Genomic DNA, 25,997 nt, shown 5'->3' with positions numbered 1-25,997 from the left:
CAGAAATTTAGTATAAACCACAATTTTTTAAACAGTAAAATTGATAAAATAATCATGAAGAAAATGGTCACTTTACAAGCGACACAAAGATTAAAAAAAACTCTTTCCTAGTAATGTCTGAATCCTCATTTATGGACAATAACTACAACAGTTCAATAATGGAATTTTAGTTGCTACCTCACCAATATTCTTTCAGCTACAAATTATTCTATCAAGTGAAAAATAATGTGCATCAAGTGTGAGAAAGGATTTAAATTTGGTGTTACAATTCTGGCTTCCCTTTTGTGTTCACAAATTACAGCTTTCATTAACATCCTAAAACCTGCATCTTTATTCTATATTTGAGTTACCATAACCCAACTTTATAATTAAACCTGGATTGCATTAAGTTACTCAGTGAAGAATAACCGAGATGCCGACAACACTCTAATCACCTCAGAAAAAAAAATACATACCACTGGACCACACAGCTAAAACTACTTTCCAAGTTTGATTTACAAATAGCAATATTTTCAACTGTTGTCCTTTGCCAAATTAATTGCTTCAATACTAATTTACAACAATAAAAATTCAAGCTTTAACTACAGATATGATCATGTACTATTCAATTTCTTGATTCACACACTCATACAAGCTATGATGGAATTTCCTAGTTATAAGAAAACAAGTTAGTGACCAGAAACCGTGATTCTTTTAAGCAGGAGGGAGATCTCAATATTTACTTGAAACAGTAGTTCTCAAGAGTGTTAGGCCAATCATAAGCAAGATCACTGTTGTGTTTGTGTATGTTGCTTTTAACAAATCAAAATTCAACTGGAATTATTTACCTTTTTGTTAAAGAAATGGTTTTAAAATGTGATTTCATAGAAACTATTAAACTTTTTACCTTCCAGCTCCTCCAATTCTTTGGGTTTAGTCCATCGAGACTCTTTTGTTTGAGAATTATAATAATAGGGTTTCCCAGTATCAGACTTGTATTCTTTCCAAGGACACTTTGATAGCAATTGCTTAAAATAAAAGAGCATTCTTACATTAATATCTTAATTCGTACAATGGTCCATCACTTAATTTTACAGAATAAAGATCTCTTCACTTTGTGATTAAAAATTGTAAAGTAATTCCATACTATAAATTCAAACATTTATTACTTTTATTTAATTACTTAATAATTTGATGAAACAGAAGGTACATTAAAGATTTATTTTGAAATAATGAACAAGTAAAAATAAACTCTCTTTCAAAGTTCCTCCCTCCCTACCAGCCTTTAACAAATAATTTAACAGCCCAATTCTCCCATATTAGATATATCTAAGTCATCTCCTCACACCTCTGCATGCGATTTCAGCTCATCTGGCTTCTCCCATGTGGACTGTTTTGTCTCAGAATTGTAGAAATAGGTCCTTCCATCTGGAGATTTGTGTTCAGTCCAAACAGACTTCTGAAGGGACAAGTTGTGATATTAAATGAAAATGTCATACAATAAAATAGCAATCCAAATAAATACAGTAAGAGGAAAATGTGTCAAGGAATAATACAGAATAGCATGATTTTCTGTGGTGAGTGGAAATTTATACTTGTAAATTAAAAAAGTTCTTAATGGTCTGACATACTGGACATTTACCTACATCACACATTTTGTCTACATTAATACAGCCGCTCACCTCAACATTCTCAAGATAGAAGAGTGAAGGAAGGTGTCCTTAAAGAAAAAGGGAGGGACGAACAAATCTAGAGCCTCCTGGATGTAGAGGGACATACAGGGTAGGATAAAGAAAAAAAGGGAGGCTCATACAGATGCCGAGGGCTAAATACTGCAGAATCTCTAGAGGAGTATAAAAAGTCCAGGGGCGAAATTAAAAAGGATATTAGAAAAGCAAAGAGAGAGCATGACAAATTCTTGGCAAGTAAAATCAAGGAAAACCCAAAGATGTTTTATAAATATATGAAGAGCAAGAGTATAACTAAAGAAAGGTTAGGGCCTATTAGAGACCATGATGGTAATCTGTGTGTGGAGACAGAAGATGTGGGTATGATTCTGAATGAATACTTTGCGTCTATTTTCACAAGAGAGAGGGGCGATGCAGACACTACTATCGAGGAGAAGTGGTGTGAAATATTAGATTAAATAAATATAGTGAGGAGGTATTAAGGAGTTTAACAACTTTGAAAGTGGATAAGTCCCCAGGCCCGGATGAAATATATCCCAGGCTGCTAAGTGAAGCAAAAGAGGAAATAGCAGAGGCTTTGACGATGATTTTCCAATCCTCTCTGGCTTCAGGTGTGGTGCCAGAGGACTGGAGGACTGCTAATGTGGTACCTTTGTTTAAGAAGGGAGAAAGGGATAGACTGAGTAATTACAGGCCAGTCAGCCTAACCTCATTGGTGGGAAAATTATTGGAAAAAATCCTGAAGGACAGGATAAATCTTCACTTAGAAAGACATGGATTAATTAAGGACAGTCAGCACGGATTTGTTAAGCGAAGGTCATGTCTGATTAACTTGACTGAATTTTCAATATGATTTTAGCAAAGCTTTTGATAAGGTCCCACATGGCAGACTGGTCACAAAAGTAAAAGCCCATGGATTTTGCTTGCAGTCGGATTCAGGTGAAATTATAATGGGGAACTAAGAAATGGCAGACCAATTGAACCAATACTTCGGTTCTGTCTTCACGAAGGAAGATACAAATAACCTTCCGAAGGTACTAAGGGACAGTGGGTCTAGTGAGGAGGAGGAACTGAAGGATATCCTTATCAGGCGGGAAATGCTTTCCTTTATTAGCCGAGGCATAGAATACAAGAGCGGGGGGGGTTATGTTTGAACTGTATAAAACACTGATTAGGCCACAGCTGGACTACTGTGTGCAGTTCTGGTCACCGCATTACAGGAAGGATGTGATTATATTGGAGAGGGTATGGAGGAGATTTACGAGGATGTTGCCGGTAGTGGATAACGTAAGCTATGAGGACAGATTAGATAGGCTGGATTTGTTTTCATTAGAACAGAGGAAGTTGAAGGAAGACCTTATTGAGGTGTATAAAATTATGAGGGGCCTAGATATAGTGGATAGAAAGGACCTATTTCCCTAGCAGAGGTCAACAACCAGGGAGCATAAATTTAAAGTAATTGTGCCATGTGGGAGTTCCTGGATGCTTCCCGCAAAGGGGATGACCACATGTGCAGGAAGTGTCTCCAGCTCCTCCAACTCGAGCGCCGAGTCTCGGAGCTTGAGCAAGGACTGGAGGCACTGAGGAGCATCCGAGAGAATGAGAGGTACATGGATAGCACGTTTCAGGCGATGGTCACCCCACAGATTAAAAGGGTACAGGAGGATAGGGAATGGGTGACCGTCGCACACAAGAGTATGGCAAGGCAGGTAGTGCAGGAGTCCCCTAAGGCTATCCCGCTCTCCAACCGGTACTCTATTCTGACTACTGGCGAGGCCGGTGATGCCTCTGGGGAGTGCAGCCAGGGCCAAGTCCACAGCACCGTGGGTGGCTCAGCTGCACAGGGGGGGGGGGGGGGGGGGGAGGAAGAAGACGGGAAGGGCTATAGTGATAGGAGATTCAATAGTTAGGGGAGCAGATAGGCGCTTCTGCGGCAGCAAAAGTGACATCAGGATGGTGAGTTGCCTCGCTGATGCAAGGGTCAATGATGTCATTGAGCGACTGCAGGGCATTCTGGGGAGGGAAGGGGAACAGCCAGTGGTTATGGTCCACATTGGTACCAACGACATAGGTAGAAAGAGGGGTAAGGTCCTGAAAGCGGAGTTTAGGAAGCTAGGAGTCAGAATGAAAGCCAGGACCTCAAAGGTGGTAATCTCGGGATTACTGCCAGTGCCACGAACTAGTGAGGGTAGAAATAGGAAGGCTAATAAGATAAATACGTGGCTGAGGCATTGGTGTAGGAGAGAGGGCTTTAGTTTCCTGAACAATTGGGACCGCTTCTGGAGTAGGTGGGACCTGTACAAGTCGGACAGGTTACACCTCAACAGAGACGGGACCAATGTTCTCGCGGGTGGTTTTGATAGTGCGGTTGGGAGAGCTTTAAATGAGCTTGGCAGGGGGATGGGAACCCAGGAGAGGGCTCTGAGCTAGTTAGAGTGGGTGAGAGCTCAGATGAACAGAACTCCAAGAAAGAATGCAAAAGGCAGGAGGCAACAGAGCAGAGTAGCACTGGGGTAAGTGTAAACCACAACGTGATAGGAAGGGACAATATGTATGAATATAAAGGGGCTGCAGGAGGGGTCAAAACTAAAAATCATGGTTTAAAAACTAGTATTAAAACACTTTACCTAAACGCACGCAGCATTCGAAACAAAGTAAATGAGTTGACGGCACAAATCATTGCAAATGGGTATGATTTGGTGGCCATTATTGAAACGTGGTTGCAGAGTGGCCAAGACTGGGAATTAAACAGACAGGGGTATCTGACAATTCGGAAAGATAGACAAGAAGGGAAAGGAGGTGGGGTAGCTCTGTTAATAAAGGATGATATCAGGGCAGTTGTGAGAGACGATATTGGCTCTAATTAACAAAATGTTGAATCATTGTGGGTGGAGATTAGAGATAGTAAGGGGAAAAAAGTCACTGGTGGGTGCAGTTTATAGGCCCCCAAATAATAACTTCATGGTGGGGCGGGCAATAATCAAGGGAATAATGGAGGCATGTGAAAAAGGAACGGCAGTAATCATGGGGGATTTTAACCTACATATCGATTGGTCAAATCAAATCGCACGGGGGAGCCTTGAGGAGGAATTCATAGAATGCATACGGGATTGTTTCTTCGAACAGTATGTTACAGAACCTACAAGGGAGCAAGCTATCTTAGATCTGGTCATGTGTAATGAGACAGGAATAATAAACGATCTCCTAGTAAAAGATCCTCTCGGAATGAGTGATCACAGTATGGTTGAATTTGTAATACAGATTGAGGGTGAGGAAGTAGTGTCTCAAACGAGCGTACTATGCTTAAACAAAGGGGACTACAGTGGGATGAGGGCAGAGTTAGCTAAAGTAGGCTGGGAACACAGACTAAATGGTGGCACAATTGAGGAACAGTGGAGGACTTTTAAGGAGCTCTTTCATAGTGCTCAACAAAAATATATTCCTGTGAAAAAGGGCGGTAAGAGAAGGGATAACCAGCTGTGGATAACCAAGGAAATAAAGGAGAGTATCAAATTAAAAACCAATGCGTATAAGGTGGCCAAGGTTAGTGGGAAACTAGAAGATTGGGAAAATTTTAAACGACAGCAAAGAATGACTAAGAAAGCAATAAAGGAAAGGAAAGATAGATTATGAAAGTAAACTTGCGCAAAACATAAAAACAGATAGTAAAAGCTTTTACCGATATATAAAACGGAAAAGAGCGACTAAAGTAAATGTTGGTCCCTTAGAAGATGAGAAGGGGGATTTAATAATGGGAAATGTGGAAATGGCTGAGACCTTAAACAATTATTTTGCTTCGGTCTTCACAGTGGAAGACACAAAAACCATGCCAAAAATTGCTGGTCACGGGAATGTGGGAAGGGAGGACCTTGAGACAATCACGATCACTAGGGAGGTAGTGCTGGACAGGCTAATGGGACTGAAGGTAGACAAGTCCCCTGGTCCTGATGAAATGCATCCCAGGGTATTAAAAGAGATGGCGGAAGTTATAGCAGATGCATTCGTTATAATCTACCAAAATTCTCTGGACTCTGGGAGGTACCACTGGATTGGAAAGCAGCTAATGTAACGCCTCTGTTTAAAAAAGGGGGCAGACAAAAGGCAGATAACTATAGGCCGGTTAGTTTAACATCTGTAGTGGGGAAAATGCTTGAAGCTATCATTAAGTAAGAAATAGCGGGACATCGAGATAGGAATAGTGCAATCAAGCAGACGCAACATGGATTCATGAAGGGGAAATCACGTTTAACTAATTTACTGGAATTCTTTGAGGATATAACGAGCATGGTGGATAGAGGTGTACCGATGGATGTGGTGTATTTAGATTTCCAAAAGGCATTCGATATGGTGCCACACAAAAGGTTACTGCAGAAGTTAAAGGTACACAGAGTCAGAGGAAATGTATTAGCATGGATAGAGAATTGGCTAACTAACAGAAAGCAGAGAGTCGGGATAAATGGGTCCTTTTCAGGTTGGCAATCGGTGGTCAGTGGTGTGCCACAGGGATCAGTGCTGGGACCACAACTGTTTACAATATACATAGATGACCTGGAAGAGGGGACAGAGTGTAGTGTAATAAAATTTGCAGATGACACAAAGATTAGTGGGAAAGCGGGTTATGTAGAGGACACAGAGTGGCTGCAAAGAGATTTAGATAGGTTAAGCGAATGGGCTAAGGTTTGGCAGATGGAATACAATGTCGGAAAATGTGAGGTCATCCACCTTGGGGAAAAAAAACAGTAAAAGGGAATATTATTTGAATGGGGAGAAATTACAACATGCTGCGGTGCAGAGGGACCTGGAGGTCCTTGTGCATGAATCCCAAAAAGTTAGGTGCAGCAGGTAATCAGGAAGGCGAATGGAATGTTGGCCTTCATTGCAAGAGGGATGGAGTACAAAAGCAGGGAGGTCCTGCTGAAACTGTACAGGGTATTGGTGATGCCGCACCTGGAGTACTGTGTGCAGTTTTGGTCACCTTACTTAAGGATATACTAGCTTTGGAGGGGGTACAGAGAAGATTCACTAGGCTGATTCCGGAGATGAGGGGGTTACCTTATGATGATAGATTGAGTAGACTGGGTCTTCACTCGTTGGCGTTCAGAAGGATGAGGGGTGATCTTATAGAAACATTTAAAATAATGAAAGGGATAGACAAGATAGAGGCAGAGAGGTTGTTTCCACTGGTCAGGGAGACTAGAAATACGGGGGAGCCAATTTAAAACCGAGTTGAGAAAGAATTTCTTCTCCCAGAGGATTGTGAATCTGTGGAATTTTCTGCCCAAGGAAGCAGTTGAGGCTAGCTCATTGAATGTATTCAAATCACGGATAGATAGATTTTTAACCAATAAGGGAATTAAGGGTTATGGGGAGCGGACGGGTAAGTGGAGCTGAGTCCACGGCCAGATCAGCCATGATCTTGTTGAATGGCGGAGCAGGCTCGAGGGGCTACATGGCCTACTCCTGTTCCTAATTCTTATGACCTTTATGACTTATGACCCTTAAGGTTTAGAGGGGACTTGAGGGTAAATGTCTTCACGGAGAGTTGTGGAGGTCTGGAACTCACTGGCTGAAAGGGTGGTAGAGGCAGAAATCCCCACCACATTTTAAAAAGTACTTGGATGAGCACCCAAGGTGCCGTAACCTGCAGGTGCACATCTAGACCCAGAGCTGGAAAGTGGGATTGGCTGGATAGCATCTTGTTGGCCGGCATGGACATGATGGGCCAAAATGGTCTCCTTCCATGCTGTAAACTTCTATGATTCTATGAATGTGTAGACTCCTTCACATCACTATTTTTGCCATGCTACAGATTGACCAAGAAGCTTGCCGATGGAACAAGATGGACAAAGACTTATCAGTTCCCCCAAATAACAACTAATTTAATGTTCAAGGATGAGCAGGACAATAAACAATTCCAGCAGTTAGAAATATAGAAAATAGGTACAGGAGTAGGCCATTCGGCCCTTCGAGCCTGCACCGCCATTCAATGAGTTCATGGCTGAACATGCAACTTCAGTACCCCATTCCTGCTTTCTCGCCAAACCCTTGATCCCCCTAGTAGTAAGGACTACATCTAACTCCTTTTTGAATATATTTAGTGAATTGGCCTCAACAACTTTCTGTGGTAGAGAATTCCACAGGTTCACCACTCTCTGGGTGAAGAAGTTTCTCCTCATCTCGGTCCTAAATGGCTTACCCCTTATCCTTAGACTGTGACCCCTGGGTCTGGACTTCCCCAACATTGGGAACATTCTTCCTGCATCTAACCTGTCTAAACCCATCAGAATTTTAAACGTTTCTATGAGGTCCCCTCTCATTCTTCTGAACTCCAGTGAATACAAGCCCAGTTAATCCAGTCTTTCTTGATATGTCAGTCCCGCCATCCCGGGAATCAGTCTGGTGAACCTTCGCTGCACTCCCTCAATAGCAAGAATGTCCTTCCTCAAGTTAGGAAACCAAAACTGTACACAATACTCCAGGTGTGGCCTCACCAAGGCCCTGTACAACTGTAGCAATACCTCCCTGCCCCTGTACTCAAATCCCCTCGCTATGAAGACCAACATGCCATGTGCTTTCTTAACCGCCTGCTGTACCTGCATGCCAACCTTCAATGACTAATGTACCATGACACCCAGGTCTCGTTGCACCTCCCCTTTTCCTAATCTGTCACCATTCAGATAATAGTCTGTGTCTCTGTTTTTACCACCAAAGTGGATAACCTCACATTTATCCACATTATACTTCATCTGCCATGCATTTGCCTACTCACCTAACCTATCCAAGTCACTCTGCAGCCTCATAGCATCCTCCTCGCAGCTCACACTGCCACCCAACTTAGTGTCATCCGCAAATTTGGAGATACCACAGTTAATCCCCTCGTCTAAATCATGAATGTACAATGTAAACAGCTGGGGCCCCAGCACAGAACCTTGCGGTACCCCACTAGTCACTGCCTGCCATTCTGAAAAGTACCTATTTACTCCTACTCTTTGCTTCCTGTCTGCCAACCAGTTCTCAATCCACATCAGTTTGTCTATCCTTAGCTCAATAGTGTCATTCTCGCCTGAACAAGGTTATCGGTTCAAGCCCCTCCCTCTCAAGACTTGAGCACATAATCTGGACACTCCAGTACAGCAATGAGGGATTACTGCACTGTAGGAGACATTAAACACAGATGGATGCAAAATGTGCCATAACATTATTCAAAGAAATGTGGGCACGTTCTACTGATGGCCTGATCAACATTTATCCCTCAAACAACACCATCAAAAACAGATTAACTATAATTTGTTGGATCTTTATGCTACGTTTGCCTACAACAGTGATTACATCTCAAAAATAATGCGTCTGTAAAGGGCTTTTGAACATCCCAAGTATATGAAAGGTACGTAAATCCAAGTTATTTCTTCACCCAACACTCAATTTCTGAGCCAATTTGGAATTTGACTAATTTAACTAAATTTTAAATAGCAGGCAAACACTTGTACTTTTTGGTATTCTTCAAGAAACCATGATTAAATTCTGCATGGAATTTTGAAATACTGACAATTTAAATAGATGTATTTACTGAGAATTCAAATATGTCACAGCTCCATACCTTCTTGGGCTGCTCTTCTCCAGAAGATTCATTGGCAGTAGAAATTTGCTGAGCACTAGAAACTGTAGGATTTGTAACCTGGAAAACATTAGTTCCTTAGGCTTTCAAATAGAAAAAAATGATTCTTTCAAAAAAGATACACTTTACTTCATAGATTTGTGAATCTGGAAACTAAAACACAACTTTTTTTTAAGACTAAAATTTAAATAATGGTGGTGCTCTGTGTAACCTGGCATATCATTTTATGATCAAAAGATCACATTGCTGTGCCTTCCTGATGCAGATCTTCCAGTCAACTAGAGGTCTAAAGAAACTAGAAGTGAAATGGCTGGAATTTATATGACCGATGCATCTCAAAACACATAACCGGTGATTAAAAGTAAATGCCTTATAGTGCGGAAGTATTTCCAAAATAAGACTACTAAATCGACCAATTGCAATTGCACATATATTTTCGTGTTATAGAAAAGTTAACTGCTTTACTTAAACCATTTAAGTATATTTTGAGATGAGCAGCCGTACACGTCACATGATAATAGTTATGTTAATCCAGGCAATGCAATATAGCATCTATGTTTTGGGAGAGGGTGAAAGAAGATTGCAGAAAAAACTAAAGAGAATTTTATACAGATACAAAAGCAGAAGTAGAACAGCAACTTTTTTTTAAAATAAAAAAGGTAGGGAAAAGCAGCAAGCAATTTAAAAAGGGGTAGGAAAAAGCAGCAATCATAGCATAGCTACTCACCTGAACAATAGTGGCTGAAGGAGCTGGAAGAGAGAGTTAAGATACATCAGAATAACCATTGAATTGTTTAAAATCAATATTATGCTATGATGTGGAGAAGTACGGTATATTTAATTAAGCATATTATAACAAAGCATTTTCAGTACAAATATTTTGATAATATTGTCTCAATTCTCTAGCATGCTATTCTTGTGCACTGGAATATAATTCTACATTTACTGAATAAAAAGGCAATAATAGTTTGTTACATTTCTAGTTCTGAAGATTTCAGATCAGAATAATGAAGTTTTGCATATTGTCGGCAAAATAAAATCTTTACAAATTATTTATCATAGGTCTCTTCTATCCCATCCAGATAAACTATGGTGTTCTGTTCTGAGAATATAACCACACTATTTTTGTTTAAATCACGTGTAACCACAAGTGAAACAATTTGGAGCTATCCAAACTGATGTATTATGAAATACAATCTTTGACATAAACTATTGGTTTATCTTTAGATCCACTTCACTATATACAAATTCAGTAACAGGACATTAAAATAAGTGCACTTGCCTGATGTTACTTCTGCTACTGTGGTGCTAACTCCTGGCTGTTGGGAGAAAAAAAAAAGGCATTACATATATTTATTTCAAAATTATACTTGTACTAATTACATGACTATTTTACAATTGCATGGAAAGTGTATTATAAATTGATAAGGGACATTTCATAGAACATTCTAACGATACAGAGATAGAAAAAATGAAGTAAAATAGGAGTTATGCAGAGAGGAAAATTTTTATGGAAGAAAAGTACCAGGAGTTAAATACAAAGGGAAGGGGAGACCGGGCCGAGGAGTGCGGGTAGGGGAGACAGCGAGACAGTGGGAGACAGCGAGAAAAAAGGAATGAGTAATACCACAGGAGATCTGATTTTTTTTTAAATTGCAATACTAGAAGTTGCGTTTCAGTTTTATGGCTTAATGACCATATGTCAACTAGCTACACAAGAGAAATATGTTGCTAGGTGGACATGCTGGACAATAAGGGATGATACCCTGTGTGGGGTTGGAAAGAAAGAATCTTCAGGAGAACGTGTTAAGCAGAGGCGGGAAGAGGAGAAACCCTGTTGCAGGTAGGGGGAAATCTGTGGTTCCACTTAGAGCAGGATGCTTGCTCACATTAGCAGGCCCACATTAAAAAAAGATTATTGTAAAATAGGAAATAATAGTTTAAGATTCATTAAGATTAGAGTTGAAAAATAGACCAAATGTCTTCAAATAAATAATTTCAGTAAGAGAGCAACTGTACAAAAAATTATACACATACTATTAGCCAAGAAGTACCAAGAAGACTTTTTGCTTGTTTTTGCTGGTGAAATAAAGGAAACAATATGTAATCTCGGTGCTGTTGCTCCACAAATCATCAGTTATTTAGCAAGAATATTCTGTAGAGTTTTTCTTCCTAACCTGCAATGGAAACTTTTAAAAAAACAATGCTAGTTTTATACAGTTTATTTTTTCTAATTTTTAGTTCTTGCAACAAAATTATGTGACCTGTAATACAATAAAGAGAAAAGGTGCAATTTAGGCTGCTTTTGGTACACAAACTATGGAAAAAAAGATTCACTTATTGGAAGTGAACACAATGAATATATAGATGTTGATTCAAATTTGTTATTTCTCGTGGACTCAACTGCAGAGCTTGACATTACGGGTGCCTGAATACTGAAATGGTACTAGTGGGAAGCTGTCGCTCAGGGCATTTGCAAAATGCCTCCAAGCATCACTATTGCCAACCATGCTTCCAAATCTTTTCGCACCCAGTTAAACGTACCCTGAAGATGTACTGTTTCTGCAAAAAAAACATTTGCAAAGAGTCAGATGAATCTACGGCCATACTATATTTGGTGACAATTCCATAGAATACTTTAACAAGTGGCTTCAGAGTTCTTCAAAAGATATACAACAAAGAGGGGAACAGTAATGGAATGGAGACTAGAAATAACCATTCTTATTTTGTTATATATTTGATGAGGGCATTAACAAGCACCATAAAATTAAATATGTTTTACCGGAGGTGCAGTTGCTTGTATGGGGGCAGTTGGCATACGAGACATCATCATTCCTGCCATCATGGGAGGCATCATTCCTGGCATCTTCATAATATAATAAATAGATAAAGAGATTAAAACATTTATATTTAGGCCTTTGTCCAAACAAATGACTGAATTGGAAGACCAACTATAGCATACTACAGGGCAATTCAATGCATCACAAAAAGGTTACCTGTCCCATTGGTGGTCCAGCCATTGGAGGAATCATTGGTGGCATCATACCCGGTGGCAAAGGTGGCATATTTGGTGGTCGCTGGCCAATGGGTGGCATGCCCATGGGTGGAAACGGTGGAGGCATACCAGGCGGTCCCATCTTAAGAAAAAGACATTGATATATTTCAGCATTAGTATTGAAAAATGGAAAAAAAAAAACTGCAGCTAACACCACCTTGCATTAATACTTACAAATGGTGGTGGAATCATGGGAGGGGCATTTCCAAAAGATGCTGGTTGTCCTGGTCCATTTGATGTATCTGATGTTGACTGATATAAAATGAAACGTGATCAATTATGCACATTTGTGTGTGAAATAAATCAACACAGTATGACTTTTAAACCACAAACTACATTTCAGCATTTTTATTTTAAATCAGTTTCACTGGATTACATCTCATTACATCACTGTCTGTTCAATGATGTCCATAAAGTGACCATTTCCTCTGGACATTGACACTGCAAGCCAAAATGCTCATTCCTTTTAACGTAATTAGTCTGCAATACCCACATTAGCTTACTGTGCAAAATGTTCACTGTAATCCAAAATGGTAGTCAAATGACTGGCGCAATGAAGCACTGCAGTCAACCTGCAATATGAGAATACAACAGAATCACAAGACACTTAAGGTATCTAAACTGCCGTATCAAATAAAAAAACTGTCCAAATATGATGGTTTATAAATGGCTGCTGCTCATTATCATGAGTATTTTAGTTTTAGTTTTGGCACTACATGGCTGGAAATAAACTGACACTTGAGCATGGAACGATAATTCTGCAAGCTTCAAATTTGTGTGCTGAATTGTTTTATACCTGCCAACAGGTGTACAGTACCAGTGCTTGAAATTAATTTTTGCAAATCATTGTATAATTTGAGCACTAGCTAACAGTTTAAAAAAGTCTTATGATAATGTAGAAATAAACATATTTTCTGGGCCTAATGCAATAACTATACTCAAACGTATTTACATTTCACTCATTGAAAAAATATTTGGGGATTTGGAGTCAAGCTGCTTCTTCAGAAGGCTCAACAATATTTATCCTTTTCTCATCCTGTAACTTTAGTAAAATCTTCTTTACGATTTATTTGCCAACTGGCAAAATTAAAATAGTACCAATATTTTAGCTTGATATTTGACAACTGGTTTAGCCATTCACCGCCAGATCTGGCTCGAACACAAAACATTATCGGTTCCTACTCTTGTCTACAAAAACTGCTCACTTTTCCAGGATCATTCTGGATTGCAAAAATAACCCCTGGCTACTATTCTCTGCTAAATGTCTCCATAAACCCCTCTTCCCTGTCTCCACCACACTCACCTCCAAGAGTGAGGAGCTCATGAATTCTTTTGTCTCAAAGATTGAGACCAACCGATCAGCTGCCTCTGCGAGTTCCCTTCCCGCACCTAGCCCACAGGGCCAAATTTCATCTGAGGCTCCCACCTGCCCTAGCACTAAACTCGTATCTTTCTCTAGTTTCTCTTTGATCTCCCCTCTTGATCTCTCCAAGCTCATCTTGTCCATGAGACCCAATTCCTGATTCCTCGACCCTATTCCCACTAAACTGCTGACCACCCAACTTCCATTTTTGGCTCCCATGTTAGCCGACATTGATAACAATTCTCTCCCTTAGGGTACTGTTCCCCTCTCCTTCAAATCTGCTGTCATCACCCCTCTCCTCAAAAAAAACAAGCCTTGACCCCACTTTGCTCGCTAACTATCGCCCTATCTCCAACCTCCTTTTCCTGTCCAAAGTACTTGAACATGTTGTCGGCTCCCAAATCCATGACCATCTTTCCATGAATTCAATGTTTGAATCCCTTTAATCTGGTTTTCGCCCCTGCCACAGTACCAAAACAGCTCTTATCAAAATCACAAATGACATCCTTTGAGAGTGTGACAAAAGTAAGCTATCCCTTCTCATCCTTCTGGACTTGTCTGCCGCCTTTGACACAGCTGATCATCCATCCTCCTCCAATGCCTCTCATCCATCATCCAGCTAGGTGGGAATGCACACGCCTGGTTCCATTCTTATCTATCTAAACGTAGCCAGAAAATTTCCTGCAATGGCTTCTCTTCCCACTCCTGCATCATTACCTCTGGTGTCACCAAGGATCTGTCCTTAACCCCCTTATTTCTCATCTATATGCTGCCCCTTGGCGACATCATCCGAAAACAGAGAATCAGTTTCCACATGTACGCTGACGACACCCAGCTCTACCTCTCCACCACTTCTCTCGACCTGCTTGGTATCTAAATTGTCAGATTGCTTGTCCGATATCCAGCACTAGATGTGCAGAAATTTTCTCTAATTAAATATTGGGAAGACCGAAGATATTATCTTTGGTCCCCGCCACAAATTGCGCTCCTTAACCAGTGACTCCATCCCTCTCCCTAGCATCAATCTGAGGGTGAACAAGACTGTTCGCAACCTAGGTGTCATATTTGACCCTGAAGTGAGTTTCCAGCCACATATCCACGGCATAACTAAAATCAGTGTTTTCCACCTCCGTAACATTGCCCGCCTCCACCCCTGCCTCAGCTCTTCTGCTGCTGAAACCCTCATTCATACCGGTTGCCTCTAGACTTGACTACTCCAACTCACTCCTGGCTGGCTTCCCACATTCTACACTACGTAATCTTGAGGTCATCCAAAACTCAGCAGCCCGTGTCCTAACTCGGACCAAGTCATGATCATCCATCACCCCTTTGCTTTCTGATTTACATTGGCTCCCGGTTAAACAACGCCTCTATTTCAAAATTCTCATCCTTGTTTACAAATCACTCCATGGCTTTCCCCCTTCCTATCTCTAATCTTTTTCAGCCTTACAAGCCGACAAGATGTCTGCTCTCCTCCAATTCTGCCCTCTTGAACATCCCTCATTATAACTGCTCAACCATCGGTGGCCGTGCCTTCCTTCAGCTGTTTGGGCCCTAAGCTCTGGAACTCCCTCCCTGAACCTCTAAGACGCTTCTTAAAACCTACTTCTTTAACCAAGTTTTTGGTCACCTGCCTTAATTTCTTCTTTTATGGCTCGGTGCCAAATTTATCTGTTTTGTCTTGTAACACTGCTGTGAAGCGCCTTGGTAAGATTTACTACGTTAAAGGCGCTATATAAATAAATGTTATTATAATAGACAAATTGCATTGCTGAGTTTGTAGACCATTGGCAGAAATCTCTCGGCTAAGAAATCGCATGGTAGGAGGCTTTACAAAAACCATATAGCCTTGCAGCACCCTCTCCACCCTCATCTGATTTGGCCTGGCTCTCTCAGGACACCCAATTGAAGCTTTGTAGTCTCATTTGTCACTCTAGATATATTGTCATTTAGATGGTACAATCTTGGAAACAAATTCAAGTTGGATCTTAATAGCCTTTTGAAGCAAAATAGATCATGAAGGTAATCAGAGCCCGCTCCTCATCCATAATATCCAGCCCAGACTTATTCAATAAATGCCATGTCCCAATTCTGCTGCGGCTTCTTCAATAAGGAAAGAAACAAATGATCATAGCCACAGTACATCAATACAGATCCTAATTATCAAGCTGTACAAAATTTGCGTGACAATAAATATTACCCGACGAGATAGAGAGGGGGTTCAAAAAGGAGGAGGGGATGGCAGTATTGGTTAAAGAAACAACTGTAGCTGTGAGAAGGGATGATATGTTAGAAGGATCATCAATTGAGGCAATATGGGTTGAACTAAAGAACAAAAAAGGGGCAATCTCACTGCTGGGAGTGTGCTCTAGATCCCCAAACAGTCTGAGGGAGATAAAAGAACAAATTTGTAGGCAAATTTCTGACAAATGCAAAAACAGTAGGGCAGTAATAGTGGGGGGGGGGGGGTTCAATTACCCTAATATTAACTGGGATACTATCAGTGTAAAAGGTATAGAAGGCACAAAAAATCCTAAATTGCGTTCTGGAGAGAGAGCATTTTTAGCCAATATGTAGCAAGCCCAACAAGGGTGGGGGGGCAGTTCTGGATTTATTTTTAGGGAATGAAGCTGGGCAGGTGGAAGAGAATTTTTGTGCTAGTGACCATAATTCAGTTAGCTTTAGCATATTTATAGATAAGGACAGAGTAAAGGTTCTAAATTGGGGGAAGGCCAATTTTACAAAGTTGTGAAGTGACTTAGCAAAAGTGGACTGGAGCAGTGGGAGGCATTCAAGAGGGAGATACATGGAGTTCAGGGTAAACATGTTCCCACAAAGAAAAAGGGTAGAACTGCCAAACTTAGAGCCCCCTGGATGAAGGGGTACATAAAGGCAAAAAAGGGAAGCTCATGTCAGATACCGAGAGCTCAATATTGCAGAAAGCCTGGAAGAGTATAGAAAGTAGTGAAATTAAGAAGGAAATTAGGAAAGCAAAGAGGTGGCATGAAAAAATACAGGCAAGTAGAATCAAAGAAAACCCAAAGATATTTTATAATTACATAAAGAGCAAGAGGATAACTAAGGAAAGATTAGGGCCTATTAGGGACCAAAATGGTGACTGATGTGTGGAGGCAGAGGATGTGGGTAAGGTACTGAATGAATACTTTGCAGCTGTCTTCACAAAAGAGGGGGGCGATGCCGACGTTGAAGTTAAGGAGGAAGAGAGTGAAATATTGGATGGGATAAACATAGTAAGAGAGGAAGTATTAAGGGGTTTAACATCTTTGAAAGTAGATAAATCGCCAGGACTGGATGAAATGTATCCTAGGCTATTAGAAGAAGGGAAGATATTGCAGAGGCTCTGACCATCATTTTCCAATCCTCCCTTGCTACAGGAGTGGTGCCAGAAGATTGAAGAACTGCTGAAGTTGTACCACTGTTTAAAAAGGGAGGAAGGGATAAACCGAGTAATTACAAGCCAGTTAGTTTAACCTCAGAGGTGGGCAAATTATTGGAATCAATTCTGAGGGACAATATAAACCTTCATTTAGAAAGACACAGATTAATCAAGGACAGTCGGCATGGATTTGTTATGGGACAGTCGTATCAGACGAGCTTGATTGAATTTTTCGAGGAGGTAACCAGGAGGGTCAATGAAGGCAGTGCGCTTGATGTAGTCTTCATGGATTTTAGCAAGGCTTTAGACAAGGTCACACATGGCAGGCTGATCATAAAAGCAAAAGCCCATGGGATCCAAGGGAGAGTGGCAAAATGGATCCAAAATTGGCTTTGGCAGGAAGCAAAGGGTAAGGGTTGACGGGTGTTTTTGCGACTGGAAGGCTGTTTCCAGCAGGGTTCCACAGGGCTCAGTACTTGGTCCCTTGCTTTTTGTTGTATATATTAATGATTTAGACTTAAATGTAGGGGACATGATAAAGACATTTGCAGATGATACAAAAATTGCCAGTTTGGTTGACAGTGAGGAGGAAAGTTTTAGACTACAAGAAGATATCGATGAACTGGTCAGTTGGACAGAAAAGTGGAAAATGGAATTCAATTCGGAAAAGTGTGAGGTAATGCATTTGGGGAGGGGCAACAAGGCAAGGGAATACACAATAAATGGGAGGAGACTGAGAGGTGTGGAGGAACAGAGGGACCCTGGAGTGTATGTTCACAAATTCTTAAAAGGTAGCAGGACAGGTCGATAAGGTAGTTAAAAGACATATGGAATGCTTTCCTTTATTAGCCGAGGCATAGAATATAAGAGCAGGGAAGTTATGCTAGAACTGTATAAAACACTAGTTAGGCCACAGCTAGAGTACTGCGTGCAACTCTGGTCACCACATTACAGGAAAGATGTGATTGCACTAGAGGGTGCAGAGGAGATGTATGAGGATGTTGCCAGGATTGGAACATTTTAGCTATAAGAAAGTTTGGATAAGGCTGGGATTGTTTTCTTTGGAACAGAGGAGGCTGAGGGGAGATTTAATTGAGGTGTATAAACTTATGAGGGGCCTAGATAGAGTGGATAGGAAGGTCCTGTTTCCCTGAGCAGCAGGATCAATAACCAGGGGGCATAGATTTAAAGTAATTGGTAGAAGGATTAGAGGGGAGATGAGGAAATGTATTTTCACCTAGAGGGTGTTGGGGGTCTGGAATTCACTGCCTGAAAGGGTGGTAGAGGCAGAAACCCGTGTCACATTTAAAAAGAACTTGGATTGTGCAATTAAAGAGCCATAACCTACAGGGTTATGGACCTCGTGCTGGAAGGTAGGATTAGGCTGGGTAGCTCTTTTACGATGGACACGATGTGCTGAATGGCCTCCTGTGTGTCGTAACTTTCTATGATTCTACCCCAACATACAGCTGACTATCACAGGTCAGTGATCAAAGTTGCCCACAGGCTTCCTGAGCAGTGAGTAAAACATTGCAACAAAAGTCTCTGCTGTCCACCCTCCCATCCCTCAAAAGCTATATAGAAACACGGAAAATAGCTGCAGGAGTAAGCCATTCGGCCTTCGAGCCTGCATCAACATTCAATATGATCATGGCTGATCATGCAACTTTAGTACCCCATTCCTGTTTTCTCTCCATACCCCTTGATCGCTTTAGCCATAACGGCCACATCTAACTCCCTTTTGAATATATCTAACGAACTGGCCTCAACAACTTTCTGTGGTAGAGAATTCCACAGGTTCACAATTCTCTGAGTGAAGAAGTTTCTCCTCATCTCGGTCCTAAATGGCTTACCCCTTATCCTGAGACTGTGACCCCTGGTTCTGGACTTCCCCAACATCGGGAACAATCTTCCTGCATCTAACCTGTCCAATCCCTTCAGAATTTTATATGCTTCTCATTCTTCTAAATTCCAGTGAATATAAGCCTAGTCAATCCAGTCTTTCTTCATATGTCAGCCCTGCCATCCCAGGAATCAGTCTGATGAACCTTCGCTGCACTCCCTCAATAGCAAGAATGTCCTTCCTCAGATTCGGAGACCAAAACTGTACACAATATTCAAGGTATGGCCTCACCAAGGCCCTGTACAACTGCAGTAAGACCTCCCTGCTCCGATACTCAAATCCTCTCTCTGTGAAGGCCAACATGGCATTTGCCTTCTTCACCACCTGCTCTACCTGCATGCCAACTTTCAATGACAGATGTACCATGACACCCAGGTCACGTTGCACCTCGCCTTTTACTAATCTGTCATCATTCAGATAATATTCTGCCTTCCTGTTTTTGCCACCAAAGTGGATAATCTCACATTATCCACATTATACTGCATCTGCCATGCATTTGCCCACTCACCTAACCTGCCCAAGTCACCCTGCAGCCTCTTAGCATCCTCGTCACAGCTCACACTACCACCCAGCTTAGTGTCATCTGCAAACTTGGAGATATTACATTCAATTCCTTCGTCTAAATCATTAATGTATATTGTAAATAGCTGGGGTCCCAGCACTGAACCTTGCGGTATCCCACTAGTCACTGCCTGCCATTCTGAAAAGGACCTGTTTATTCCTACTCTTTGCTTCCTGTCTGCCAACCAGTTTTCTATCCATGTCAATATATTACCCCCAATACCAGGTGCTTTAATTTTGCACACCAATCTCTTGTGTGGGACCTTGTCAAAAGCCTTTGAAAGTCCAAATACACCACATCCACTGGTTCTCCCTTGTCTACACTACTAGTTACATCCTCAAAAAATTCTAGATTTGTCAAGCATGATTTCCCTTTCATAAATCCATGCTGACTTGGACCGATCCTGTCACTACTTTCCAAATGCGCTGCTATTGCATCTTTAATAATTGATTCCAACATTTTCCCCACTATTGATGTCAGGCTAACCGGTCTATAATTCCCTGTTTTTTCTCTCCCTCCTTTTTTAAAAAGTGGGGTTACATTAGCTACCCTCCAATCCATAGGAACTGATCCAGAGTCTATAGAATGCTGGAAAATGACCACCAATGCATCCACTATTTCTAGGGCCACTTCCTTAAGTACTCTGGGATGCAGACCATCAGGCCCCAGGAATTTATCGGCCTTCAATCCCATCAATTTCCCTAACACAATTTCCTGACCAATAAGGATTTCCTTCAGTTCCTCCTTCTCGCTAGACCCTTGGTCCCCTAGTATTTCCGGAAGGTTATTTGTGTCTTTCTTCGTGAAGACAGAACCAAAGTATTTGTTCAATTGATCTGCCATTTCATTATTCCCAATTATAAATTCATCTGATTTGGACTGCAAGGGACCTACATTTATCTTCACTAATCTTTTTCTCTTCACATAACTATAGAAGTTTTTGCAGTCAGTTTTTATGTTCCTTGCAAGCTTACTCTCATACTCTATTTTCCCCCTCCTAATTAAACCCTTTGTCCTCCTCTGCTGAGTTCTAAATTTCTCCCAGTCTTCAGGTTTGCAACTTTTTCTGGGCAATTTATATGCCTCTTCCTTGGATTTAACATTATCCCTAATTTCCCTGTTAGCCACGGTTGAGCCACCTTCCCCATTTTATTTTTATGCCAGACAGGTATGTACAATTGTTGAAGTTCACCCATATGAAACAAGTATGGCCGTGTAGTGACTATGTTACTGGACTAGTAAACTTTTGTCTTTGTATCATAACACCTACGCAGGTTCCCTGGGGGAGGGGGGGGGGGGGGGGGAAGCATGCTTGGCCCTACTCTGAAAATCAAATAATAAACCAAATCACTGAAGGCAGATTAGAATGATTTAGACATGGGTGGATAAACAATATCTTCAGTAATTATATGACAAAATCATTTTAGCATGGTCCTAAGCTTCCACTGCTTCAATATCCAAACCCTGTATCTCCCCAGTGATGTAATATTATAATAAATAAAAACAAAAAATGCTGGAAATACTCAGGGGGACAGACAGCAGCTATGGAGAAAGAGAGTTAAAGTTTCAACATTAACTCTGTTTCTCACTCCACAGATGTGGCCTGACCTGCTCAGTATTTCCAGCATTTTTTTGTTTTTATTTCAGATTTCCAGCATCTGTGGTATTTTGCTTTTGATATAATAGTTTCTGAGCCCAGAATATTGAAGAATAATCGGTAGCCCAGTAACCCACAACTACATAAAGAAACTAACTTTCAAACTCTGGATTCTAAACTTTCTTTTGTTTGGAGAATGAAACTCAGATTTGGCAATCTCTTAAGGAAGTAATGTTTAATAGAATAAATGTTCAAATGTCAGGACACTTAAGTGAGTCCTCTGAAAATCAAACCACTAGATCTTACTTATCATATGGTCTAATGATACCCCAACAGGAGCAGTCCAAGGAAGTGGAAAACACCAAAATTCAGACCATATTAAACCTTTCACCTGGACCTGTAATTGCTCGAGGACTCTCCATCTCCTCCTTTAAAGCCCTCCTTAAATCCCGCTTCTTTGACTAAGATTTTGGTTACCCCTCCTAATCTTTCCTTCTTTGGCTCGGTGTCCATTTTTGTTTATGCCTGTTAAGTGCCGTGGCATGTTTTTCTATATTATAGGTGTTATACAAATGCACATTGTTGTTGTAAAGTACTGTATATTCATTTAATACAAACTTATATAAACCAACAAAAATTTAAATAAAAATGCATAAATGCAAAAGGACTTTTTAAATCTGGTAACGATTACTTAATTTGACCCACTTGTAAGAGTGAAACCAACAGCATTGTAAGGAAGCTTTAATAACTATTCCCATTTTATTGCAACAGCCTTATTGCAAAACACTGTAAACCATAACTGACAAATCATGAGCGTGTGGAGGTTGAATTTACACTTTTTACATTGATAGATATCCTTCCATTAATAAATACCCACCAGTCTAAAGATTAGAAGTTTTCATTCTTATCCTACTCACACTATTGTAATGCATATCAATACACTGGTTTATAATGGGTGCTTTACTTGTGATTAATCAGTATGTAAAGTGGAGGTATGAAAAATTGATTAAAAATCTCTCTATAATATGCATTAACTAACACAAATAATCCAAATAATATTCTTAAATTGATAATTTTCTAATTGTGCAGCTCAATGAATCAAAATAAATAGGCCCCTTTCTTTAGTCTGAAACTAGATTTATACTCCATGTGTTGGAATCTTAAAATGATGCAGTTTGGCCCCTGGAGAGGGCCTCACACCTCAAGAATTAAGTGTGTGTGGCAGCCTTCTAAAACTGCTTTTACACTGACCATAAAGGATGCATATCATTGGTTCCCAATTCCTGGTTCTCATGCATCCAGCAGTGACTCCAAAATAAATTTGCCAGATTCACTAAGACTGCATTGGGAAGCTCACGTACTGGGAACTAGCAGTGCATGAATCCTTGAAGGTTAATGTAAAAGCAGCTCGAGTTACATCGCATTGATATAAACAAGACATCCAGTCACTGATGTGGTTGTGATCTTAGGAGGGCTCCCAGATCTGAAATCCAAATATAGAGAGGGGAAAATTGAAGAGAAACTTCATTGAAAGTTATCAGTATTGGAAAGAAATGGAACCCACTACTTCAAAGTAAACTTTCCAAAACCTCAGGAAAGGTGTGAAGCTTCATCAAAAGATGATAAAACAAATACGAACAAAAGAATAAAGCAGAAATAAATTTAAGGAATTCTGAAAGAGAACACGTTAAGAGAATTCCAAGTCACACGGGACAGTTGATAAAACCTAAATTGAAAGGCAAGTACCCGTGATGACCAAAAGTTAAAGGCTGCCATTGAGACGAGTCAGAATTAAAGAGATCATCTGAGGGCAATAAAAATTAAAAGCACAGCCAGCGAATACCTAAATGATAATAAACACTGAATGACGACACCCTCCAATTATTCACAAGTGAAGACATGAACAACATGCACTCCTCAAACAGGTAAGCCAGGAAAAAATTAGTAATTTTTTAATAGATGAGATGGAAGTTCAGGAGAGGCTTAAAAAAAATCCCGAGGTTTGATTCACTAGAGAATAAAAATAAATAATTTATAATTATCTAGAACCTTTCACAACCTCACCATGTTAGGAGGGTAAGTAGTGCTGCTAGGGAGCAGGAAATTGTAAAAGGATAGAGAAAGATTAAGTGAGTGGGCAAAACTATGGCAAATGGAGTTCAATGTGAGGTCATCCACTTTGAATCCAAGAAAGATTTTTTTAAAAAAAGAGTATTTTCTAAGAGAGAAGAAATCAGGGACTGTCGAGGAGCAGGCTTTTGAGAGTCCAAATACATTAAAAGCCAGTAGACTGGTACAAAAAGGAATCAAAGGTTAATGGAATGTTGGCATTTAACTCAAGGGGGTTGGGATACAAACAGGAGAAAATTATGCTTAGTTTTATAGAGCCGTCCGGTGTACTGTGCTCAGTTTTGGGCACCACACCTCAGGAAGGATATATTGTCCTTGGAGGTGGTGCAGTGCAGATTTACCAGAATGATACAGGGGATTAGAGGGTTAAATTGAGGACAGGTTGCATAAGCGCATCTTGTATTCCCTTGAGTATAGGAGACTGAGGGGTGATCTCATCGAGGTGTTTAAAATATTAAAAGGATTTGATTGGGTTAAAATGGAGAAACTAGGGAAATCAAGAATAAAGGGACACAATCTTAAAATTAGAGCTTGGCCATTCAGGAGAAAAATCCTTTTCACACGAAGGGTAATAGGAATTTGGAACTCTCTCTTCAAAAGCCTGTGGATGCTGGAACAATTAGAGCTTTCAAGACTGAGATATAGATTTTTGCTAGGCAAAGTCTATCAAGGGATATGGAGCAACAGCAGAAAAGTGGAGCCGAGGTGCAGATTTCCCATGACCTAACCCAAGAGGCTGAATGGCCTACTCCTGTTCCTATGTTCAAGACACCCCAAAGTGCTTTACAGCCAATTAAGAACTTTTGGAGATGTAGTCACTGTTTTAATGTAGGAAAACACGGCAGCCATTTTACACACAGAGGTCTAGCAGCCATGAGATGATGATCAGGGTTTTAATGATGTTGGTTGAGGGATGAATAGTGGCCAAGACTGCTCTTCTTTGAATAGTGCAATGGGATTGTTTACGTCCACCTGAAGGGGCAGACAGGGCCTCGGTTTAACTTATCATCCGAATGATGAATGAAGGAGACTTGGAAGATTTGAGAGGCCCTGGACATTGGGGAAGTACCAGTAGATTGGAAACTGATCAATATGGGCTCCATATTCAAAAATAGCAACAAATCAAAAACAGGCAACTTTACACCAATCACTCTTAGTACAATCGTGAGTTAAAAAAAATCTATCAGGGATAAACTTGAAGATTATGTATACAATGACACCTTAGTATGCAGTAGTCCAGATGGATTAAGAACAGGAAGATCCAGCCTGACCTACCTCCTTGACTTCTTTAAGGAAGTAAAATTTAAGTGGACTGTGATAAGCCTTACAAAGTTGTACATACATTTCCAGATGGCATAGAAGAACAATCGCCACAAAAGACTATTAGTTAGTCTCAAAACTGTGGTAAATCTTAGGTATGGATAGCAAAAGGCTGTTAGGGACATTATGTCGAGGTGGATTAGGGGAGTACTGAGTAGGGAGCCCAGGGACTACAAAGGAGCATAATCAGACAACAATTGAAAGCAAGCAAAAGGAGACATTAGGACAAGTGACCAAACGTTTGGTCAATGAGGTAGGTTTTAAACCAAGTATTAAAGGAAGAGAGAAATGGAAAGGCAAAGAGGTTTGTGGAGAGAATTCCAGAGTTTAGGGCCTGGACGGCTGAAGACATGGCTGCCAAAGGTGGAGGCAAAGGAAATGGGCGGGGATGTACATTTCAAGCAATTATATGCAAACTATAATATTCACTCTACATATATATGCAATGACTACATTTACCTACCATATTATATTTTATATACATATGAACATATACCCCAATTGTGTATTTGTTCAGTACAGCAAGATATATTAATTTAGAATATGTATACAAAGCTTATTACTTTGACATAAACATAGATGTCACAACACGAAAACAGGCCATTTGGCCCAACCAGTCCATGGCAGTATTTACCCTCCACTCGAGCAAACAGTTCTAATCACGTTTACCTGCTCTGTTCCTATATCCCATCAACCCCTTTTCCTTCATCCACCTGTCCAATCCAATCTTGACACAGTTTGTGCCTCAATCCTCAGTGGGCATTGCTACACTCACAGCAGCTTCAGCATGAACGACAAATCCACTGTGGAAAATAGGGCAGGAAAAAACATATTTTGCAATCATGTGAATAACTGAGACAATAGAAGGTTTTAGGAGGGAGGAACGCAAGAAATAGGAGCAGGAGTAGGCCATACGGCCCCTCGAGCCTGCTCCGCCATTCAAGATCATGGCTGATCTTCTACATTAGCTCCACTTTCCCGACCTATCCTCATATCCCGATTCACTTAATGCCCACAAATCTATTGATCTCAGTCTTGAATATACTCAACGACTGAGCACTCTGGGGTAGATAATTCCAAGGATTCACATCGCTCTGAGTGAAGAAATTTCTCCTCATCTCAGTCCTAAATGATGTAATTCCTTATTCTGTGACAATGACCCCTCATTTCCAGACTCTCCAGCCAGGGGAAACAGACTCTCAGCATCTACCCTGTCAAGCCCTCTAACAATTTCAATTAGATCATCTCATTCTTGCATCAGTAAACTTAATAGTATGAATCATATCACGTACATATGATTTATTTTCATCCACTTCAACTTATTAGCTTTACCTTTTTAGAATTAATTTTGAATATATTATATAATAATTTGCCAATGAGCAGTAGGA

At 40.5% G+C, this 25,997-nt stretch overlaps 1 protein-coding gene across 3 annotated transcripts in view; it reads right to left on the bottom strand.

Moving 5' to 3' along the window:
- The window catches only part of prpf40a (PRP40 pre-mRNA processing factor 40 homolog A), an 81,701-nt gene that overhangs the window by 55,051 nt on the left and 653 nt on the right, over positions 1-25,997 (bottom strand). Inside the window, exons 2-11 of one of the 3 annotated variants that reach the window (XM_070875633.1) lie at positions 25,279-25,412; positions 12,512-12,589; positions 12,279-12,419; positions 12,065-12,148; positions 11,320-11,361; positions 10,565-10,601; positions 10,010-10,032; positions 9,265-9,342; positions 1,328-1,438; positions 887-1,007 (exon numbers count right to left, since the gene is read on the bottom strand). In XM_070875633.1, coding sequence (XP_070731734.1) covers positions 887-1,007; positions 1,328-1,438; positions 9,265-9,342; positions 10,010-10,032; positions 10,565-10,601; positions 11,320-11,361; positions 12,065-12,148; positions 12,279-12,419; positions 12,512-12,529 — 655 coding nt within the window. In that variant the 5' untranslated portion in view covers positions 12,530-12,589; positions 25,279-25,412. The remainder of the gene's footprint in view (positions 1-886; positions 1,008-1,327; positions 1,439-9,264; positions 9,343-10,009; positions 10,033-10,564; positions 10,602-11,319; positions 11,362-12,064; positions 12,149-12,278; positions 12,420-12,511; positions 12,590-25,278; positions 25,413-25,997) is intronic. The other 2 variants (XM_070875634.1, XM_070875632.1) reach the window with 2 other exon arrangements.

The sequence above is a fragment of the Pristiophorus japonicus genome, chromosome 3, assembly GCF_044704955.1.
Source record: "Pristiophorus japonicus isolate sPriJap1 chromosome 3, sPriJap1.hap1, whole genome shotgun sequence".
NCBI lineage: Eukaryota > Metazoa > Chordata > Chondrichthyes > Pristiophoridae > Pristiophorus > Pristiophorus japonicus.
This window is presented reverse-complemented; position numbering and strand designations above follow the sequence as displayed.